Here is an 18,191-nt window from a genome sequence, read left to right as displayed (position 1 = left end):
AACTACTGAGGCTGCGCTCTAGAGCCCACACACCACAACTATCGAGCCCACACGCCACAACTACTGAAGCCCGCACACTCTAGGGCCTGTGTGCCTAGAGCCTGTACTCTGCAACAAGAGAAGCCACTGAAACAAGAAGCCCACGCACCGCAACGAAGAGTAGCCCCCGCTTGACACAACTAGAGAAAGCCAGCGTGCAGCAACGAAGACCCAACACAGCCCCACCCCCACCCCCCAAAAAAGTCACTTTAGTTTATCAAAAGTAAGATAGGGGACTTCCCTGGTGGCGCAGTGGTTAAGAATACACCTGCCAATGCAGGGGACACAGGCTCGAGCCCTGGTCTGGGAAGAGCCCACATGCTGTGGAACAACAAAGCCTGTGTGCCACAACTACTGAGCCTGCGCTCTAGAGCCCGCGAGCCACAACTACTGAAGCCCATGCACCTAGAGCCGATGCTTTGCAACAGGAGAAGCCAACGCAAAGAGAAGCCCGCGCACCGCAACGAAGAGTAGCCCCCACTCACTGCCAACTAGAGAAAGCCCGCATGCAGCAACGAAGACCCAATGCAGCCAAAAATAAATAAATAAAATAAATACATTTATTAAAAAAACAACAAACAGTAAGATGGGAACATGGTTGCTATACATCTGGCAAATTTTTATACTTTGGAAGCATCGTTAAATCAGTACAACTCAATAGTGTTCGCAAGTGTCTGTGCAAGAGTGAATCTGTAACTTGCTCAGACTGGAATTAAACCAGACATTTTTCCAGATTAAATTTCTTTACATATTTTAGGGAATCTGTTTATACATAGAGTTATTGCTCTGAATTTGAGTAAAACATGCTAATATCTAGTCATTTAAACGTAATCTTCCAGGCTGCAATGATAAGTAATGATGGCACTTCACATGTGCTTCAGCATCCATCTCACAATATCACGATTTTACGTACACACATACCTGCCTCTCCCACTGCTCCTTAAGAGATGGAACTATGTTTTGTCACAGTCTGTACCTGCAATGCCTTGCACAGATTGGGAGGGACCACAAACATGTTTATCGAATAAACTAATAAATCTCATTATATCACTTATCCTCTGCAAATGTTCCCTCTTTTTTCTTTTCAAGTCACTTCTCTAAACATAATTTCTATAAACCTGACAACAGCCCTTTGTGAAAGACAGGGAAGGTGTTAGGATCAGAAGTGACAAGCAGGCAGGGAGTTCTGCTGACTCCCATGTCTTGGGTCATGCAGCTCTTTAGTAGCAGTGTTGGGATAAGAATTCAGATTGCCTCTCATTTCTAATGTAGTTTTTCCCCTACTGCATTACGCTATGTCGTAGTATAAGTGAAGGAAAAGCCCAGAAAAGTAAAGTGACTTTCTCAAGACCATACAGTTAGACAGAAACAGAATCTGAGAGTAGCTCCAGGTCTACCTACTACCTAGCCCAGGTGTGTTTCTTCCCTCCCGAATCACACTGACACTTTACCATCCCAGATTATTCTGGCTTCCATAAGTCACTGAAAGAGAACAGGCATCATTTGTGTTCAGAATCCCGTGCTGGGATCCACGGGAGAGAGCACCCTATAACCACTCCACACAATGTGTATGACCCATTAAAGAACAGTTCATACTGCTGGTGAAGAGAAATTATCTAAATTCTGAACTTTTTCAATGGAAGCTTGGGCTCACAGTTCCCTACCACGTATTAAAAATGGATTCTGGGATGGCTTAATCAGAGTCAAGATGCCAGGTGGAAAAAGTAATAAGGAATAAAAAATAGACACAAGGGTGAGTACCATAGTACCGTTTATCTTTTCCCCTCTTCCGTGATGACTCTTCTCCAAACACAAATTTAATTTCTACTGCACCTTTCCTAGTAACTGGTCCTTTCTGGCCAGCAAGCCCAAGTGTTCAGAACAATGGACTTCACTAAGGAAATAAAATATTTGCTAACATTCTCTTAAGTGTGACAGAAATACTGGGTTTCAGTACACGACAAGGGAAATGTAGCTTATTCTTTATCTTAAAATGAAATATAGTATAGTGCAAAGCCATCGATTAAAGATATAAAATAAAAATTATTCTACTTTTAAGGGAAAAAAAGTTCCAATTCTTGAGGGTGAATTAGTCAGAAAAAAATTCCAAGGTTTTGAGGCTCTACTTACAGTTGTCTGAAATCCAATAGTTATTACTCATCTGATAGGGATAAAATCTGACATACCCCTATATCCAGCTGTTTCACCACTGTTGTCTATATTGATCACCTCTGAGCCTCCAGAAGGGTTAAATGTCTGCCTCTGATAGGAAAAAGCTTAAAAATAAATTTTAAAAAAGCCCAGTCAGTACAGTAAAAACTTGTTATACCTTTAAGTAATATAAGCATGGCATATTCCACGTTTAAGTTACTATACATCATTACTGAAATGAATTTCAATTTCTTTGATGAAGAAAAAAAGTGCAGTATTAAAACAGGTAATATGGAGACAGAAAAAAACATTCAAATATTCAGCAAGTCCTTTAATTAAAAGGACAATTATTCAATATCTGACAATATATTGACCCATTTCATTACCTGATGAATTTTTCAGTGAAGCGTCATGGTGGCTCTCTATTCCTGAAACTGCAGGAGCTAAAAGTAAGCAAGTAGATAAGAGAGAAAAGTCTTAGTATCAAAAACCATACATAAATATTTACAGAGGAATCAAAACCCAGATAATTAGGCCTGAAGACAAGACAGAGTCTAAATGCTGACAGTTCAGTGTTCTCCTTGGCTGTGCATTAAACTGGTCATCAGACCCAATACAGCCAATACCAACGACACGAAGGAATAGTGACAGCGGCCAACCACCTCAGCCTGAGGTCGAGAATACGTTAACTGCTTAGTAAGGCTCGTCTAAGAAGTCATTCGACAGTAAAACCTACTGAAAGGGTCTCTGAGGGTCCCAGTCTATCACAGCACATCTATTATTTCTGCCACCACAGCTTCTGGACCAGCAGGAGCCAGACCCGGCCTCATGGTGCTCGGCACACTCACTGTTCACCAGAAGTTCCAGGACGCTCTCTGACGCAGCTGTAGCAGAGAACTCCAGGCAGTGCGCAAAACTGGACAGTGCCTTGCTGCGCACAGTCGGAGCCTTGTCTACACAGCGGGCAAACATGATTTCCTGCACCAAGAACTTATGCTTCAGGAACTTCTGATGCTCTGGGGGCAGCGTGCCGTCCACCTCTCGTTCAGGCAGTTCCAGCAGAGCCAAGACAACATCAAGAGTGAACACCCGGTACGGAATCTGGTAAAGCAAAATCGCACGCATCTCCGTCAGAGATAAAGAAAACTAATCTTCAGAAACAGATCTTCAGATCTAGCCGTCACTAGAAGGTTGCAGAGCCAGGAGCCACAATTTCACGCAGATGTAGCTCCTACCTTGGCATTTCGTGAATATCCATAAAGCCAGGCCACGAAAGAAGCATATTCCGCACAAGGAAGCTTGCTGAGCAGCTGGACCAGGGACTGAGCTGCACTGGTCCGGTACTCGGATTTATCGACCACCTGAAACACAGACCCTGAGAAGCTGCCCAGCCAGTACCCAAAGCAGGACGACGGAGACGCATGTAGTAGTGCGATCGGACGATCGCTGAGTGAGCCTGGCTCGGCGACAGTGCCGAGCGTTTACATGTTACAGAAATGACTAACCAGTTCTAGGTCTCAGACCCCTTGGGAAACTAGCCTATAAGCAACCTGTACGCCCACTCCTCAGCGCCTAATTTCAAAGAGTTTACGGACCCCTAGGGTCCATAGAGTTCAGGTAAAGAATCATCTGTCCAAACTGTTATAAAAATTTATGAGACAATAGTAGAAATGTAAACACTGACCGGATACTGGACAATACTAAGGAATTACTGTGAATTTTTTAGGTGTGTTAATATTTTGTGGTTATGTTTTTAACGAGTTCTTATCCTTTAGAGAGACATGAAATATTTATGTCTGAAAGGATATGATGAAATCTGCTTCAAAAGAAAAATCCAGCGTGCGTATGTGCTGGAGGAGTTACAGCTTATACAAAATCACTGAAGACAGTGTTCATCACACTATTCTATTTCTATTTCTATTTGAAATTTTCCAAAATAAAAAGTTGTTTTCCCCCGAAAACCACACTAGAGGGGAACACCTAGTGAATATACTAAATAAAACAATGTTTAGTAATGATGTAGACTCATTTCCAAGAACACACATGCATGTTTACCTTCATGTGTATTTATACACCCTCATTAAAGCAAACAGTACCTTGACACAGATGTGCTGGAGTAAGATACGAAGGACTGGAAACATACTTTCTTTTAGTTCATCCACAAGTGAGCTATAAAAGGAAAGAAACACAGCCACGGTTTGTAATACACCTATAATGACAATAAAGTAGCAATTTTCCTTGAATCTGTTCTCAAAAATAGAGAAATTTCTACCTTTTCAAAATCCTAACTATTAAAAACAATCTACCCCTATACTGCAAGCATTGTGAGTGCATGGATTGTAAAGACAAAGTGTCACAACAGAACACCAGTCACCACGCCCCAGGTGCTCTCCGAGCTGCTGTGAGCAGCCAGCCAGTCAGGGAGGGGCAGGGGTGCAGTCCTCACAGGGCCCTTGGACTGCCCACGACGTTTCATATTAAGGCTGAAATATATCCTTTTGAGGTAGAGGATAGACTGAGACACAGTACCACCTAGTGGTAGCTCAGTGAAATGCATTTCTAACAGTACCTCTCCAAGCTGTAACCCCAAAAGAAACTATTATAATGCCCAGATTGGACCCATTTTCAGTGTTAAGTTTCCTTGCACCATTATAGGAATATTACTGCAATTTGTGACATCATTAACTCATGGAAGAACTAAAATGAGTGTTTCTACTTAAAACATCTTAGTTATTTAATGTTTAAAAGTCCTTAACGAGACACTCGCTCAAGGATCAGACAGCAGCCTGCACCTGGACTGAAGCATCCACACCCCACGTCTGCACCCACAGCACGCACCGCGGCTGCTTCCAGGTATGTACACACTCTCACATACACATCTTCCCCTTCTTCCCACCACCTCCATGCTGCTGCCGAGTAGCCAGTTAACAGAAGAAAAGAAAAGCCGAGGACATGGCAAACATGTCTTCCCCAGTAAAGCCCAGACACAGGACTTCACAAGTGAAACTAAGTGACTCTTGAGGGGAGAATTAGTCTATCAATTATTGCTAAAGAAGTTAAAAAAAAAAAAGTGGCAAGGAACAAAAAGATGGAGACTAAGAGGAGAGAGAAAAAGAAAAGGCGGAGGCAGACTTGGAGCGGCTAACACTAAGGCCGCTGTCAGAACTCAGAGCTGACTTCACAGGCTGGTCCACAAACTGCAGACCCCTCATCCCCGCAACACCACCCCAGACCACACAAACCAGATGAGCTACCAAGTGCTTTATTTTGAACCCTGAACCACAAACAGCCCAGACGTTTCTTAGTTTCTAGAGGTGTCAGAAATCCTGGTTAGTACAGGGCCCAGAAGACTGAGGGAGAGGGACAGAGGGTAAAGATCCGAGCTGTGTGTGTTTCACCTGACAAACTGGACTGCCTGGTTTTTACCACTGATGGCCGGAGAAGTGATGGCAAGGGGGGCATGATGGGAGCCTTTGCCCACTTCTAACATTAATATTACATAGAGCATTCGATGGAAAACACATCTGATAACCTGGAAGAGAAAAGAAAATTCAGTTTAAGGCATGACAGAGAATCCCAGGGCCTTGGAGACCGTGATGCAGACCACAGTGAACCACTTCAAGGACCTGAAGTTAAATGAGGCTGACACAGGTTTTGCTTCAACACTAAGGATGCACTTCCTGGACGATGACCAGGTATCAATACGTGCACAACGCAGCAGTGTGAAAGTGCTGCGTACAGATAATGATAGGAACTCCAGCTGGCTTCTCTGCTCGGCCTCTCGCACTCCAGCCCAGAAGTTAGGGACTATAGAGAATTAGCTGTAACTTACGAAGGGCAAAGAATGCTACTGATTAGCCCTTACAGAAAAGAGGAAAGTGATGATTCTTTACACCTGTATTACACCTGAAGCTTACAGAGCACCTTCCAATATACCATCACACATCACTTACTCAGCTACTTAATTCATTCATCCAGTAGATAAAACAATTTACTGGAAACCAAATATGTGACAGGTATTGCATTAAGCACGTCCACGTGTTACTAGATCTGACCACACTTTCTCTGAAACCTCTCAACTCCATGAGGTCAGCAAGGCTTTTCCATTTTGTTAATACTTTTACTATAATCTCTACTTTATACATAATAAAAGACTCCCAAGGTGAGTTGTCCAAAGTCAAGTAATTAAAGGTCAGGCCACAGCCAATGTCGCCCAGCATCAGGGCAGCACTTTCACAATGAAGAACACCATGTCCTTAGAGACACTGTTGCCTGAAAGGATAATTTCCCAACCTCCTTATCTCCTAAAATGTTAAAAAGGGCTCAGGAATTATGTTTTACTGTGAATGCTATCACATCCATATTTCAAACAGAGAAGTGACAATGACATAATAACGAAATATGGGGCGTTTTCTAAACAGCAGGCATTGTACAGAGGCGTTCTTCCCTGTAATCCGCCTCAGAAATCCACGAGGAAGGGAAGCCTTTCACCCTCTTTGTCCAGATGAGGAAACCGAGGCCTCACAGGAGGACATAGAGGCAGTGAGGGGTGAGGCCCAAGTCTGGACAAAATGCAGAGCCCTGAGTGCCCAGGGCCTTCTCATTCACACATCGTTGCCCCTGGAAACTTGGTGTATCGCAGCCACCAAAAGCACAGGACCTTGGTCCGTCACGTTTTTTGCAAACTCCTGTTTCATTAACAACATCCAGGTTTAGTAACACCCTACTGCTTAAAAAGCCGTTAACTCCAGTGTCCAGAGCTGCAGGGCTTCGAAGGTCACTGGGAGCAAATCCATATATGAATGCTAACCAGAAGCGTGTTTGCACAATCATCCACTAAAACACAAACACTAACAGAAATACAGGGGCACACGGGAACTGCTGAGGGAAACTGGGAAGTCTGAGACTGTCTAACTCTTCTTCTCAGAAGAGTTTGGTAAATACTTCTGTAAAAGTAATGCTCAGGGGGCTTCCCTGGTGGCGCAGTGGTTAAGAATCCAGCTGCCAATGCAGGGAACACGGGTTCGAGCCCTGGTCCAGGAAGATCCCACATGCCATGGAGCAACTAAGCCCGTGAGCCACAACTACTGAGACTGCACTTTAGAGCTCGCGAGCCACAACTACCGAAGCCCGCGCGCCTAGAGCCCGTGCTCCACAACAAGAGAAGCCACACCATGAGAAGCCCGTGCACCACAACCAACAGTAGCCCCTGCTCACCGCAACTAGAGAAAGCCCGCGTGCAGCAACAGACCCAACACAACCAAAAATAATAAATAAAACAAATAAATTTATTTTAAAAAAAAAAAAGTAATGCTCAGTAGCTTATCTTTTCCTCTACCCAGGTCACACTGGAACCATTCTTTATGCCTTAACCCAACAAGAACTTCCTGTGGCCACCAGGTACTTGGATATAAGCCTGGAATGAACAGTGGGCACCACGTAGTGATGGGGATGATTTTCATTATACAAACGTCCTCAAGTCATGACAATGACCTAGTGCGTTCACACGGCATCACATCAAAAGCTTCCAGCATCCCACGACCCGCATGCTTTCACTTCATCCAGTAACTCAGTGGGGTCCTGTCTCCCTTACCTTATCTCCTTCTCTGTGAATTGGGGAGCACAGCAAATACAATCCATGATAGGCCAGTTCTGGTATGTATTTTGCTTGGTTAAGGTTTCTAAAAAAAAAAAAAGCAAAAGATTAGTTAATGGATGTGATTTCACTTGGAATAGCTCCTAACCCTATAAGCTATATCTAAATGAATAAATTCTACCTGTGTGCCAATTAGGGTAAAATGGCATTAAGGCTTCTGATGGAGCAAAACTCATTGTACCATAATTAAATGTTAGCACTGGAAGATTTAATGGCTCACCTGGCTTGTGTAACATGAAATTCATGAACTGGTTCAAAATTAGTCAATGCAACGAAGACCTGGAAAACAGAGACCAAGAAAAGGCCTGGTTTTTCCCACTCTTTAAGTATTAGCCCGTGTCCTCGCTCTTTGAACTTGCCCAAGGTTCCTGGAATTCTCACTTACCTCTACACAATTCTGTATACATTGTGGCTTTTCTTTCAGGGAAAACTTGAGCAGAAGCCTTAAAAAATTCTTCAAGACGTGAAAGATGGCATTTCGAATTTGACAAAGGTCTCGGGAAGAAAAAAAAATATTCTCTTCATCCTCTTGTTCTTCAATCACTTCATCCATCTAGATTATGAAGAAATGTACAGCTGACTGTGTAGTACTGCCTAACAGTTTGTCCCGACTGGTTTCAATGTACCCAGTCAAGGGTAGTGAAACTCCAGGTGGGCGCTGGGTCGCTGACCAGGTGCCTCGACTGCTTGGGGTCTCCACAGCCGCAGCTGCTAGCCACTGGACCAGATGGAAGCTACCACAGTTTCTAGTTCTATACTTACACGTCAGTGAGATTTCTTGGGTTTCTTAGAAGTTCTGGTGTCAATGAACCTCTACCACCCTACCTAGTCACATAAAAATTAGGAATTAATGTTATTCTATTATGTTCTATGGACGAGAGTCCTCAGGATACTTCGACCACCATCTCTAATGACAATAGAATAATGTGGCAAACACACCTGTTGGCCTGTGGTGAGCACATCTGGGAACAAGGCGGGAGAGAGATGATGGGGAGGTTGGGAAGATGGTAAGGGGAACATACGCTCAGCGGTACATGAGGCGACTGCAAGTCCTACGGGAGGGATGGCGGACGGCACGCTAGGGCTTTGGTATAATCGTGACCCCTGAAACCCTACCTTAATATAAATTCTTAAGTAAATCAGATATGCTTCACGACTCCACTCCCTCTTACCTCCATCTCCTCTTTCCTGGGGGGCCTTCCTCTCTTCCTACTCTCCCTTGGGTTGGCCTGAGCATTCTTTGGTTGTTCTTTCTTTCTTTTCGGATTCAAGCTGGATTCCTGAGGCCAGCTCTTCTTTAGAATCTGAATACATTTGTCAAACATCACTGGGTGGAAAACTTGGTTGGCTATACTGCCTATTCAAAAAGAATAAAGAGTAAGCAGGGTAGGTTTAATTGTCTTGAAATACGTCTGTAACAACAACGAAAAATTAAAAAGCAAAACCAGACTTTTCCTTAACTTTGAATAACAGTGAACCTTTAGCAAAAAAGTTCCATTCAACTTCAGCCCTAGGCAGTGAGCAACAGGCCTCATCATAAATAAACAATGAGATTTCCGTAGCTGGCTGTAACGGAGTAAGTGGTTTTACACTTTTCCTCCTGCCATAAACAACTATACAACTGGACAGAAATTTACAAAGTGACCATCTAAGACCCAGAGCAAGAGGTAGCCTAGCCACACAATCCCCGAGAAAAGGGAAACCAGTGAGATAAACCCTAAAATTGACCCGATTCTGTGTCTGGAGGCAATGTCTGGACAACAGCAGAAAAATGATGAACCCAAGCACACTCTGATGGACTTACTAAGTCAGGAATACAAGGATCAGTGTCAGGAAGGCAGGGTGGCTGGAATGTATGGAGCAGAGCACTGGAAACACGGAAGCCACGTGGAGACAGTGCTGAGAAGTCTGCACAGGGCTGACCTTAGCTAGGACGCATGGGGCGAACTCCATGATGGTGGGCAAAGAAAACCTCCAAGCAGGTGGGAGATGGACAGTTTTTGGAATGCACACAGGGGAGAGATACGTTGGAGCCCCAGCCAGCCACAGTGACCTGGAACATTCACGACACACTCGGAGAGAAACACACCTTAACAGCAGGGCTAAACTAGCTCCAGAGTAAAGGCTACTTTACATCTGCCCCAACAAAGCTTTCAAACAAGCCTCAAAAGGACCAAGTTAATGCACCAATAGCTGCCTATCAAAACATACTTAAACACTACTTAAAGGAAAACAACAAAACCAAGACACTCAAAAACTTCACATTCAAAAAGTCCAGCATCCAATAAAAAGGTACTGGGCGGGGCTTCCCTGGTGACGCAGTGGTTGAGCGTCCGCCTGCCGATGCAGGGGACACGGGTTCGTGCCCCGGTCTGGGAAGATCCCACATGCCACGGAGCGGCTGGGCCCATGAGCCATGGCCGCTGAGCCTGCGCGTCCGGAGCCTGTGCTCCGCAACGGGAGAGGCCACAGCAGTGAGAGGCCCGCGTACCAAAAGAAAAAATAAAAAACGTACTGGGCATCCAGAGAGAGGAAAACGTGCCCTGTGGTGAGAAGAGAATCGTCACTAGAAACAGTCCAAGAAATGACAGAGCAAGCAGAGAAGAACTGTAGGGCAGATATTATAAATAAGCTCAAGAATTAAACAGTAGCAAACAAAGCAAGAAATGAAAATATTTTAAAGAATCAAATGGAACTTCTGGATCTGAAAAAGAAAACGTCACTGGGTGATCTCAACAGCTGATGAGATGCTACAGGAACAAAGGCATGTGAACTTTAAGAAACAGAAGCACAGAAACAAAAAGAAATTAATAAAGGCCCTGGGACCCATGGGAGAATATCAAGCAATCTAACATACGAGTAACTGGAATCCCATAAAAAAGAGAGGGAAGAAAATATCTGAAGGAATAATAACTGGAAAATTTCCAAATATGTTAAAAACTACAAATTCACAGACCCAAGAAGCTCAATGAACCAAACTATGATGAACACAAAGGAAATCCCACCAAAGGGTAGATAATCTAATCAAATCAAAACTAATAATCTAATCAAATCAAAACAAACTAATAGAGAAAATCTTCAAGGTAACCACGCCAAAAAAAAAAAAAAAAAAGACAAAAACACACAGAACAGCAATGATAAGAGTCATGCAGACTTCTCATCAGAAGTGAAGTAAACCAGAAGACAATGAAATAACACCCAAAAAGCACTGAAAGAAAAAAATCTGTCAACCTAGAATTCTATATTCAGCAAAAACATTCTGGAAGGTGAAAGATACTTTCATGGAATCAAAATCCAAGACGGTCGATGGTTAACAGATGCACAGCATGAGAAGAGTCAAAGAGAGTTCTTCAGGCCAAAAGAAAATTACGTGAGATGAAATCTTTTAAAAAGAAAAGACATTTATTTTTTCATTTTCTAAAAAAATTATTTAAAAGATAATTCAGAGAAAAATGTTATGAATAAATTGTGTGGTTTACAACACACAGAAATTCAACGTATAACTACAACAGCACAAACAGGAGGGGAGAAAGGAAAGCACACTGTCTTAAGGCTTTACATTATCTATAAATAAGTAGATTATCGGAAGACAGACTATTAAAGTACTTATCGTACACCCAAAGCAAGCACTTAAAACATACACACACAAATAAGTATAGTTAATAGGCCAAAAGGGGAGATAACATGGAATACTAAAAAAATACCCAATCGAAAAAGGGCAGGAAGAGGGGAAAATGGAACAAAAAACAGATGGAACAAACAGAAAATAAATACCAAGAGGGCAGGAACCCAACCATATTGATAATCAATTATCTAAATTGTCTAAATGTCCCATAAAAAGGCAAAGATTGTTGAGAGGATGAAACCCAGTGATGGGCAGTCTACAACACTGTTTAATTACAAACGTGCAGACATGTCACATGTAAATCATGAGAAAGGGTGTGCCAACCTAGGACAAGTCACATGATAACGAGAAAGGCCATTTTAAGATCAAAGTAGATTTCAGCACGATGAATACAACCAGACAAAGAGGGACATAACACCAAAGGGGACACACGCAATCACAAATATGTTTGTAACCAGCAGACTTTCAAAATACCTGCCTTTAAAATTGGCAGACTTGAAAGGAGAAACAGGTAAGTTAAAACTATACTTGGAGATTTCAATGCTCTTCTCAGTAACTGAGAGAACAAATAAACAGACTATCAGAAAGGATACAGAAGACCTGAACAACCGCAGCAACCTACTCAACTTTGACAGAAAAGAGGTCCCCCAAAGGCAGAATGCACATTCCGTTCAAGGGCAAACACAAGATTCACCAAGTCAGACCTTATGCCGAGCCATTTAAAACAAAAACAAAAAGTCAGCAATTTAAAAGTACTGTAGTCATATAAAGTATGTGCTCTGATCTCAACATAAATAAAATAGAAAGCAATTACAACATTTCAGGAAATTCCTCAAATATTTGGAAATTAAACACACTACTAAATACCTCAGAGGTGTAAAAAGAAATCACAAGAAAAATCAGAAAACTGCTTTGGCCTGAATGGTAATGAACAGATTATCAAAATCTGTGGGATGCAGATAGAGCAGTATATATATATATATAGAAGGAAATTTACAATATTACGTATATTAAAAACAAAGAAAAGTGAGAATAAAGATCTTAAGAAGTTAGAATAAGAACAAATTAAACCCTAAATAAGAAGGCAATAAGAGATAAGACCAAAATCATTGAAATAGAAAAGGAACAATAGAGTATAATCAATAACAGCAAAAATGGGTTCTTTGAAATGATCAAATCAATCAATAAATCTCTATCTAAACTGATGAAGGAAAAAAAGAAATGCAGATTACCAACAACACGACTAAAAGAGGACATATCACTACAGATTCTACAAACAAAACACTTCTTTCAACGAAAACTCCAGGCCCAGATGGCTTCTCTAGTGAATTCCACCAAAAATGTGAGTAAGAAAAACAACCAATTCTTCACAAACTTCCAAAATACAGAGTAGGCAAGAACACTACCCAACTCATTCCATGAGACTGGTATTGCCCTGAAACCCAAACCAGATGAAGGCATCAAAAAAAAAAAAAAAAAAAAAAAAATCCCTTATCAATACAGATGCAAAAATATTCAATAAAATATTATCTAACTGAATCTGGCAACAGATTAAACACTATGACCAAGGTCATGCAAAACTGGCTTAACATATGAAAAAAATCAATGAATATATCACTAGAATGAAGAACAAAAACCACATGATCACCTTACAGATGCACAAAAGCAAATGACAAAATCTAATACCCATTCATAGTAAAACACTCAACAAACTAGGAATAATAACCTGATAAAGGCCATCCTCAAAACACCCCCGGGGGCATCATACTTAAGGGCAAAAGACTGAAAGCTTTCCTCCTGAGATCGGGAAGAAGATGCCCAACTCCCCACTCCTATTCAACAGTGGACTGGAGCTGTTAGCCAGGGCAACGAGGCAAGAAAAAGAAATAAAAAGCACCCAGACAGGAAAGGAATAAGGAAAATTATGTCTATTCACAGATGACATGATCTTATATATAGAAAATCCTATTGGAACCAGTAAATGAGTTCCGCCAAGTTTCAGGGTGCAAGATCAATTATCAAAAATCATAGCCAAGGGACTTCCCTGGTGGTCCAGTGAGTAAGATGCCATGCTCCCAATGCAGGGGGCCTGGGTTGGGTGGGGGAGGGATGGATTGGGAGTTTGGGGTTAGGAAATGCAAACTGTTATATACAGGATGGATAAACAATGAGGTCCTAGTGTACAGCACAGGGAACTATATTCAATATCCTGTGATAAACCATAACGGAAAAGAAAATAAAAAAGAACAGGGGTGTGTGTGTGTATATGTATATATATAAGACTAAATATAACAAAATTGGAAATCAACTATACTTCAATAAAAAAGATAAACTGTACTTCTATACACCACCAGTAAACAATTGGAAAATTAAATTTAGAAAACAAGTTCACCTACTATAGCGCAGAAAAGAATAAAATACTTAGGAATAAATTTAACCAAGGACGTGCAAGAGTTTTGTACCCTGAAAACTACAAAACAGGGGCTTCCCTGGTGGCGCAGTGGTTGAGAGTCCGCCTGCCAATGCAGGGGACGCGGGTTCGTGCCCCGGCCTGGGAAGATCCCACATGCCACAGAGCCGCTGGGCCTGTGAGCCATGGCCGCTGAGCCTGCATGTCCGGAGCCTGTGCCCCGCATCGGGAGAGGCCACAACAATGAGAGGCACGCGTACCGCAAAACAAACAAACAAACAAAAAACTACAAAACATCATCAAAACCAATGAAAGCCCTAAATAAATGGAAAGACGTCCATGTTCACGGATTGGAAGACTGAACACTGCTAAGACAGCAACACTCCCCACACTGATCTACAGAGTCAATGCAACCCGTCAAAACCCCAGCTTTTTGGAAAGAAGTTGATGCACAAATCCTAAAATTCATACGGAAATGCAAGGGATCTTGAAAAAGAACAAACCATGATCAAATATTAAGTATCAACAGCACCCCAACCATAATCCAGAAACATTTAAACACAGAAGGTAACTGGCAGAAGTACGACTTGCTGGAAAGCTGCAAGTGGCCCTACGAGTAACAGCCAGCCCTCAGCTCTGGGCTGAATCTCAACCTTAATCGGAAGGCGCTGCGCCCAGCAAGGAAAAGAAGAGTGAAACTGGGTTTCCAAGGCCACCACTTTGCTAAGAGCCCAGTTACACCTGAGATATCGCTTAGTAAGTGAGTTCTTTGGGAGCTTATTATTTCAAGTCATGATGGGAGCATTAACAGTAAAACAAATCAGTGTTCCAGGCTTTACATATCTCTTCACTAATTCCCAAGTCATATGGAATAGGCCTTTAACATCTACTATGAACGCGCTGACATGAGCAACGTCGAGCTGCAAGGCGGCTGACCCTGATTCTCTTCCACGTGAACTCAAGGTCCCAAGCTGCAGCTCCCTCTGCGCCCCACCCTCTCCTGCCCTGGGCTGGGGTGAGTGGGGAGGAGGGACTCCTTCATGGCTCCCACCCGAAGGAAGCGGGGGAGCATCACAGAGACACCCCTCCCCCGTGCTTCCTTCCTCAGCCTTACTAACTGTGCTCTGGCCTATTGGATGAGAACAGTCCCAACTACTGTCCACACCCACGCGGGGGAGACAACAGTTCCCTCTCCCCCGCCCCCAGCACTTTTCTCAGCCTGGACAGGGTGTCAGAAGGCAGGGCAGTATCGGAAGGGTATGCTGGGTGGGGTAGGTCAGAGTGGAGCTCTGAAACACCCCCTCCAGCCTTACCCCTCTCAGACTGCTTGTATTAGGTTACAAACCCAGCATAACAACATCAGAAAACACATTTACAGTTAAACAGGAGAGCTTTCTGGAACACCTGTAACATGCCACGTGCTTCACAGATTCCCTCTCACCTAGCCTCCCAGTGAGGAAACAAAGTACAAGTACAAAACAATGTAGATAAATTAAAAACTAAAAGCCCTGTCCTATCACACCAAACACACATACTGTACCTGGTACTTCCAGCAGCAGAAAATAAAGCCCAGCGGCATGAAGGCCAAATTCCCGCTGCTGGGCACTGACGTTTTTCTTAAGGACCGTCTGAACGAAGTGATGGAACAAGGCCATCAGCGCGTTGTGGGAAATGCTGTTCTCCATGAAGAAGGTCCAAATGCTCTGGGGGAGGGGCGAACCATAAGAGCCAATAATTAGAGAAATGGGAAAATCTCCTATTATCTGATTTTTCTGAGTACTTTTAGTGCCCTATAAAAAAGGGAACAGACCATTCTGGCTCCTAATTGTAAATGTTTGTCATTTCACAGGGACTAAAACAAAATTTAAAAGTGTATTATTCAAAATTACAAGGGGAATTCCCTGGCGGTCCAGGTGTGACGACTCCACGCTTTCACTGCTGAGTGCCTGGGTTCGATCCCTGGTTGGGGAACTAAGATCCCACAAGCTGCATGGTGTGACCAAAACAAAACAAAAAAATTACAAAGATAAATAACTATAAAAGAAACTTAATTAACCTTTCAAAATAACTTTGGGTAAGTTTGAAGCACATATATTTCTGAAATTACTATACCTAAAAGCTACACCAAGACTATGGGGGCACCCTATATCAGTAATTATGCAAACAAGTTACTCTCCATGTATGTCAAATGTACCCCAATTCATTTATCACTCAAATTACTAACTGAAGAAATCAGAGCAACTTATTTAAATTGAAATGTTCTATGGGCAATGGGAGCAGGAGAGGAAATACCGTGAAGTGTCTCCCTCAAGAGATTTCAGAAATAGCCTAGGTAAGACAGGAAATAAACCCTAGAGCATAAACCACAATCTTATTAATTTTATCACTGTTCTATGCTTTCTCCTATTAAAGATGTGAACAGGAAATAGGTTATTTGTATAAACCAAACATAGCAGGAACTAAATATGGTTTATTCTGGGCTACTTTAAAAAAACATAAGCTCACAAAAGTTCAAGAAATCAGACCTCGTATATACTGCTTCCCTGAAAAGACAGGGAAAACTCTCCTCTTTCCTTTACCACGAAGCTTCTGGAAGAAATGAGTTACATCCTCATCCCTAAGGCCATCTCAGCTCCACTCCACTCACCTGTAACTGTGACCCTGGGGGACCCAATCACCTCTGCAGCATTTCATACCTGATAAAAGCTAAGTTCACAAAACTTTATTAACTCCATCTGAAAAAAAGGCCCTAGTTGTTAGCCCTCCTCCCCAATTTCCACAACCATAACTCCAGACCATGCCGTAACACACATTTAAAAAAACAGATGAGCAAAACACAGTTGAACAGTTGGCTGTTGAACAACACAGGGCAAGTCCAAAGTCCTTGTGGAATTCATAGCCGGCCCTCTACAGACACAGTTCCTCCACATCCATGGTTCTGCATCCACAGACTCAAACAACTGGAATCGTGGAGTCCTGTAGTTACTACTGAAAAACTCTGCAGGTAAGTGGGCCTGTGCAGTTCAAACCCGTGTTGTTCAAGGGTCAGCTGTACTGTCCCCAGGGACCTCCCTGCGTGTAGCAATTCCCACTTCAGTCCATCTTCGGTCAAGAACATCCGTCTGAAACAGATCTCTTCAAGTCTCTTAGTCTACTGCTCACTAGAACCTCTTCCTCCGAGAGCTGGATGTGAGAATGAGTGGGTTAATCTATGTATGATGCTTAGACCTAAACCTTGTATACCACAAACACCTCACCCTCGAACCCCACTGTGGTCCCCACTTACAGCTCAGTCCTGTGTGCCCCGCCCTGCCCCCATCCCCTCGGCACCCGTTGCACATCCGCACTGTGATGATCCCTCCGTAGGCTACCCTAGGACTCGCATTACTGCAGTCAACATTCTATCCATTTGTGAAGACTTGCCTCCAGCTAGCTACTTTCTTTCTGGGACCCACCCAATCTCACCACGCTCCCTTTTCTATGCCCCTATGAGATGGCATCTAACCTGTCCTAGAGCAGTTTTTACAATGCAGACTCTGGTGGCCTGGTGCTTCTCCATGCCTGCGGATGTGGTCGCTGGACATGCCTAGCCAGTGCAACGCAAGTGGGCCCCCCAAGAGCCAGTGCTTAATTCTCCCCTCTCCCCCAGGTAGGGGGAGGCTCTTTACCTTAACCATCATGTTACCTGCTGAGGTACTTCATGCAGTACTCAGCATTACGCTTAATGAATGTTTAACAGGATGATTTAATTTTTGAACAGCTACATGAAACCTCTAACTGAAATATTTTTGGTAATTTAGATCTTTCAGAGATGTTAATATCTAAGTATTCTTTGTTCTGCTTTAGAGTCCCTCAGTTTTTGAAAAGCAGTTAATGATCTAAACAGTAATAGGTAGAACTCAGTATTTAAAGGAACTCTTTTTTCCATTTTTAATTCAACTCATCCCTTTTCAGTTTTATATCCAGCTTTCCTAAACTTAAGGCATGCCCGAATTGTTATTGCATTGTCCTTGGCCAACTTTTCCTATTTGGTTTATCTGCTTTCCCTCCTTGCCTTGGCCTTTATTCTTTTCCTTTAATTTGCTGTTGTAAACAGTGGTCATGACTTGAAAAAGAATCACAGATTAATACCTTGAACCTCTGGAAGGAAAGCTATGAGGCTACCCCAATAAATGAACCACACTCTTTATGCCACTCTTTATCATACTCCTTCTGAACTATACACTAAAAAGACTAAGCTTTAGATGATAATAGGGCCTTTTATCTTCCACTTCTGACAACTAAATGGCTAGCTTGATTTTTTTTTTTTT

At 42.7% G+C, this 18,191-nt stretch overlaps 1 protein-coding gene across 9 annotated transcripts in view; it reads right to left on the bottom strand.

Moving 5' to 3' along the window:
- Nucleotides 1-18,191, bottom strand: part of NCAPD3 (non-SMC condensin II complex subunit D3) — a 57,566-nt gene that overhangs the window by 36,804 nt on the left and 2,571 nt on the right. For 7 of the 9 annotated variants that reach the window (XR_002177696.3, XM_019942038.3, XM_019942039.3 and 4 more), the window contains 11 exons: nt 15,422-15,584; nt 9,019-9,203; nt 8,232-8,399; nt 8,067-8,125; nt 7,784-7,871; nt 5,589-5,722; nt 4,287-4,359; nt 3,426-3,551; nt 3,039-3,291; nt 2,577-2,633; nt 2,226-2,315 (listed from right to left, as the gene is read on the bottom strand). Coding sequence is in view for 8 of the 9 variants with exons in the window: in XM_019942038.3 (XP_019797597.2) it covers nt 2,226-2,315; nt 2,577-2,633; nt 3,039-3,291; nt 3,426-3,551; nt 4,287-4,359; nt 5,589-5,722; nt 7,784-7,871; nt 8,067-8,125; nt 8,232-8,399; nt 9,019-9,203; nt 15,422-15,584 (1,396 nt within the window). In the remaining variant the exon portion in view is untranslated. Of the gene's footprint in view, nt 1-2,225; nt 2,316-2,576; nt 2,634-3,038; nt 3,292-3,425; nt 3,552-4,286; nt 4,360-5,588; nt 5,723-7,783; nt 7,872-8,066; nt 8,126-8,231; nt 8,400-9,018; nt 9,204-15,421; nt 15,585-15,770; nt 18,191 lie in introns of those variants that run through there. The other 2 variants (XM_033861759.2, XM_073807963.1) reach the window with 2 other exon arrangements.

The sequence above is a fragment of the Tursiops truncatus genome, chromosome 8, assembly GCF_011762595.2.
Source record: "Tursiops truncatus isolate mTurTru1 chromosome 8, mTurTru1.mat.Y, whole genome shotgun sequence".
Lineage (NCBI taxonomy): Eukaryota > Metazoa > Chordata > Mammalia > Artiodactyla > Delphinidae > Tursiops > Tursiops truncatus.
The sequence above is the reverse complement of the archived record's forward strand: the minus strand, read 5'-3'. Positions and strand labels throughout refer to the sequence as shown.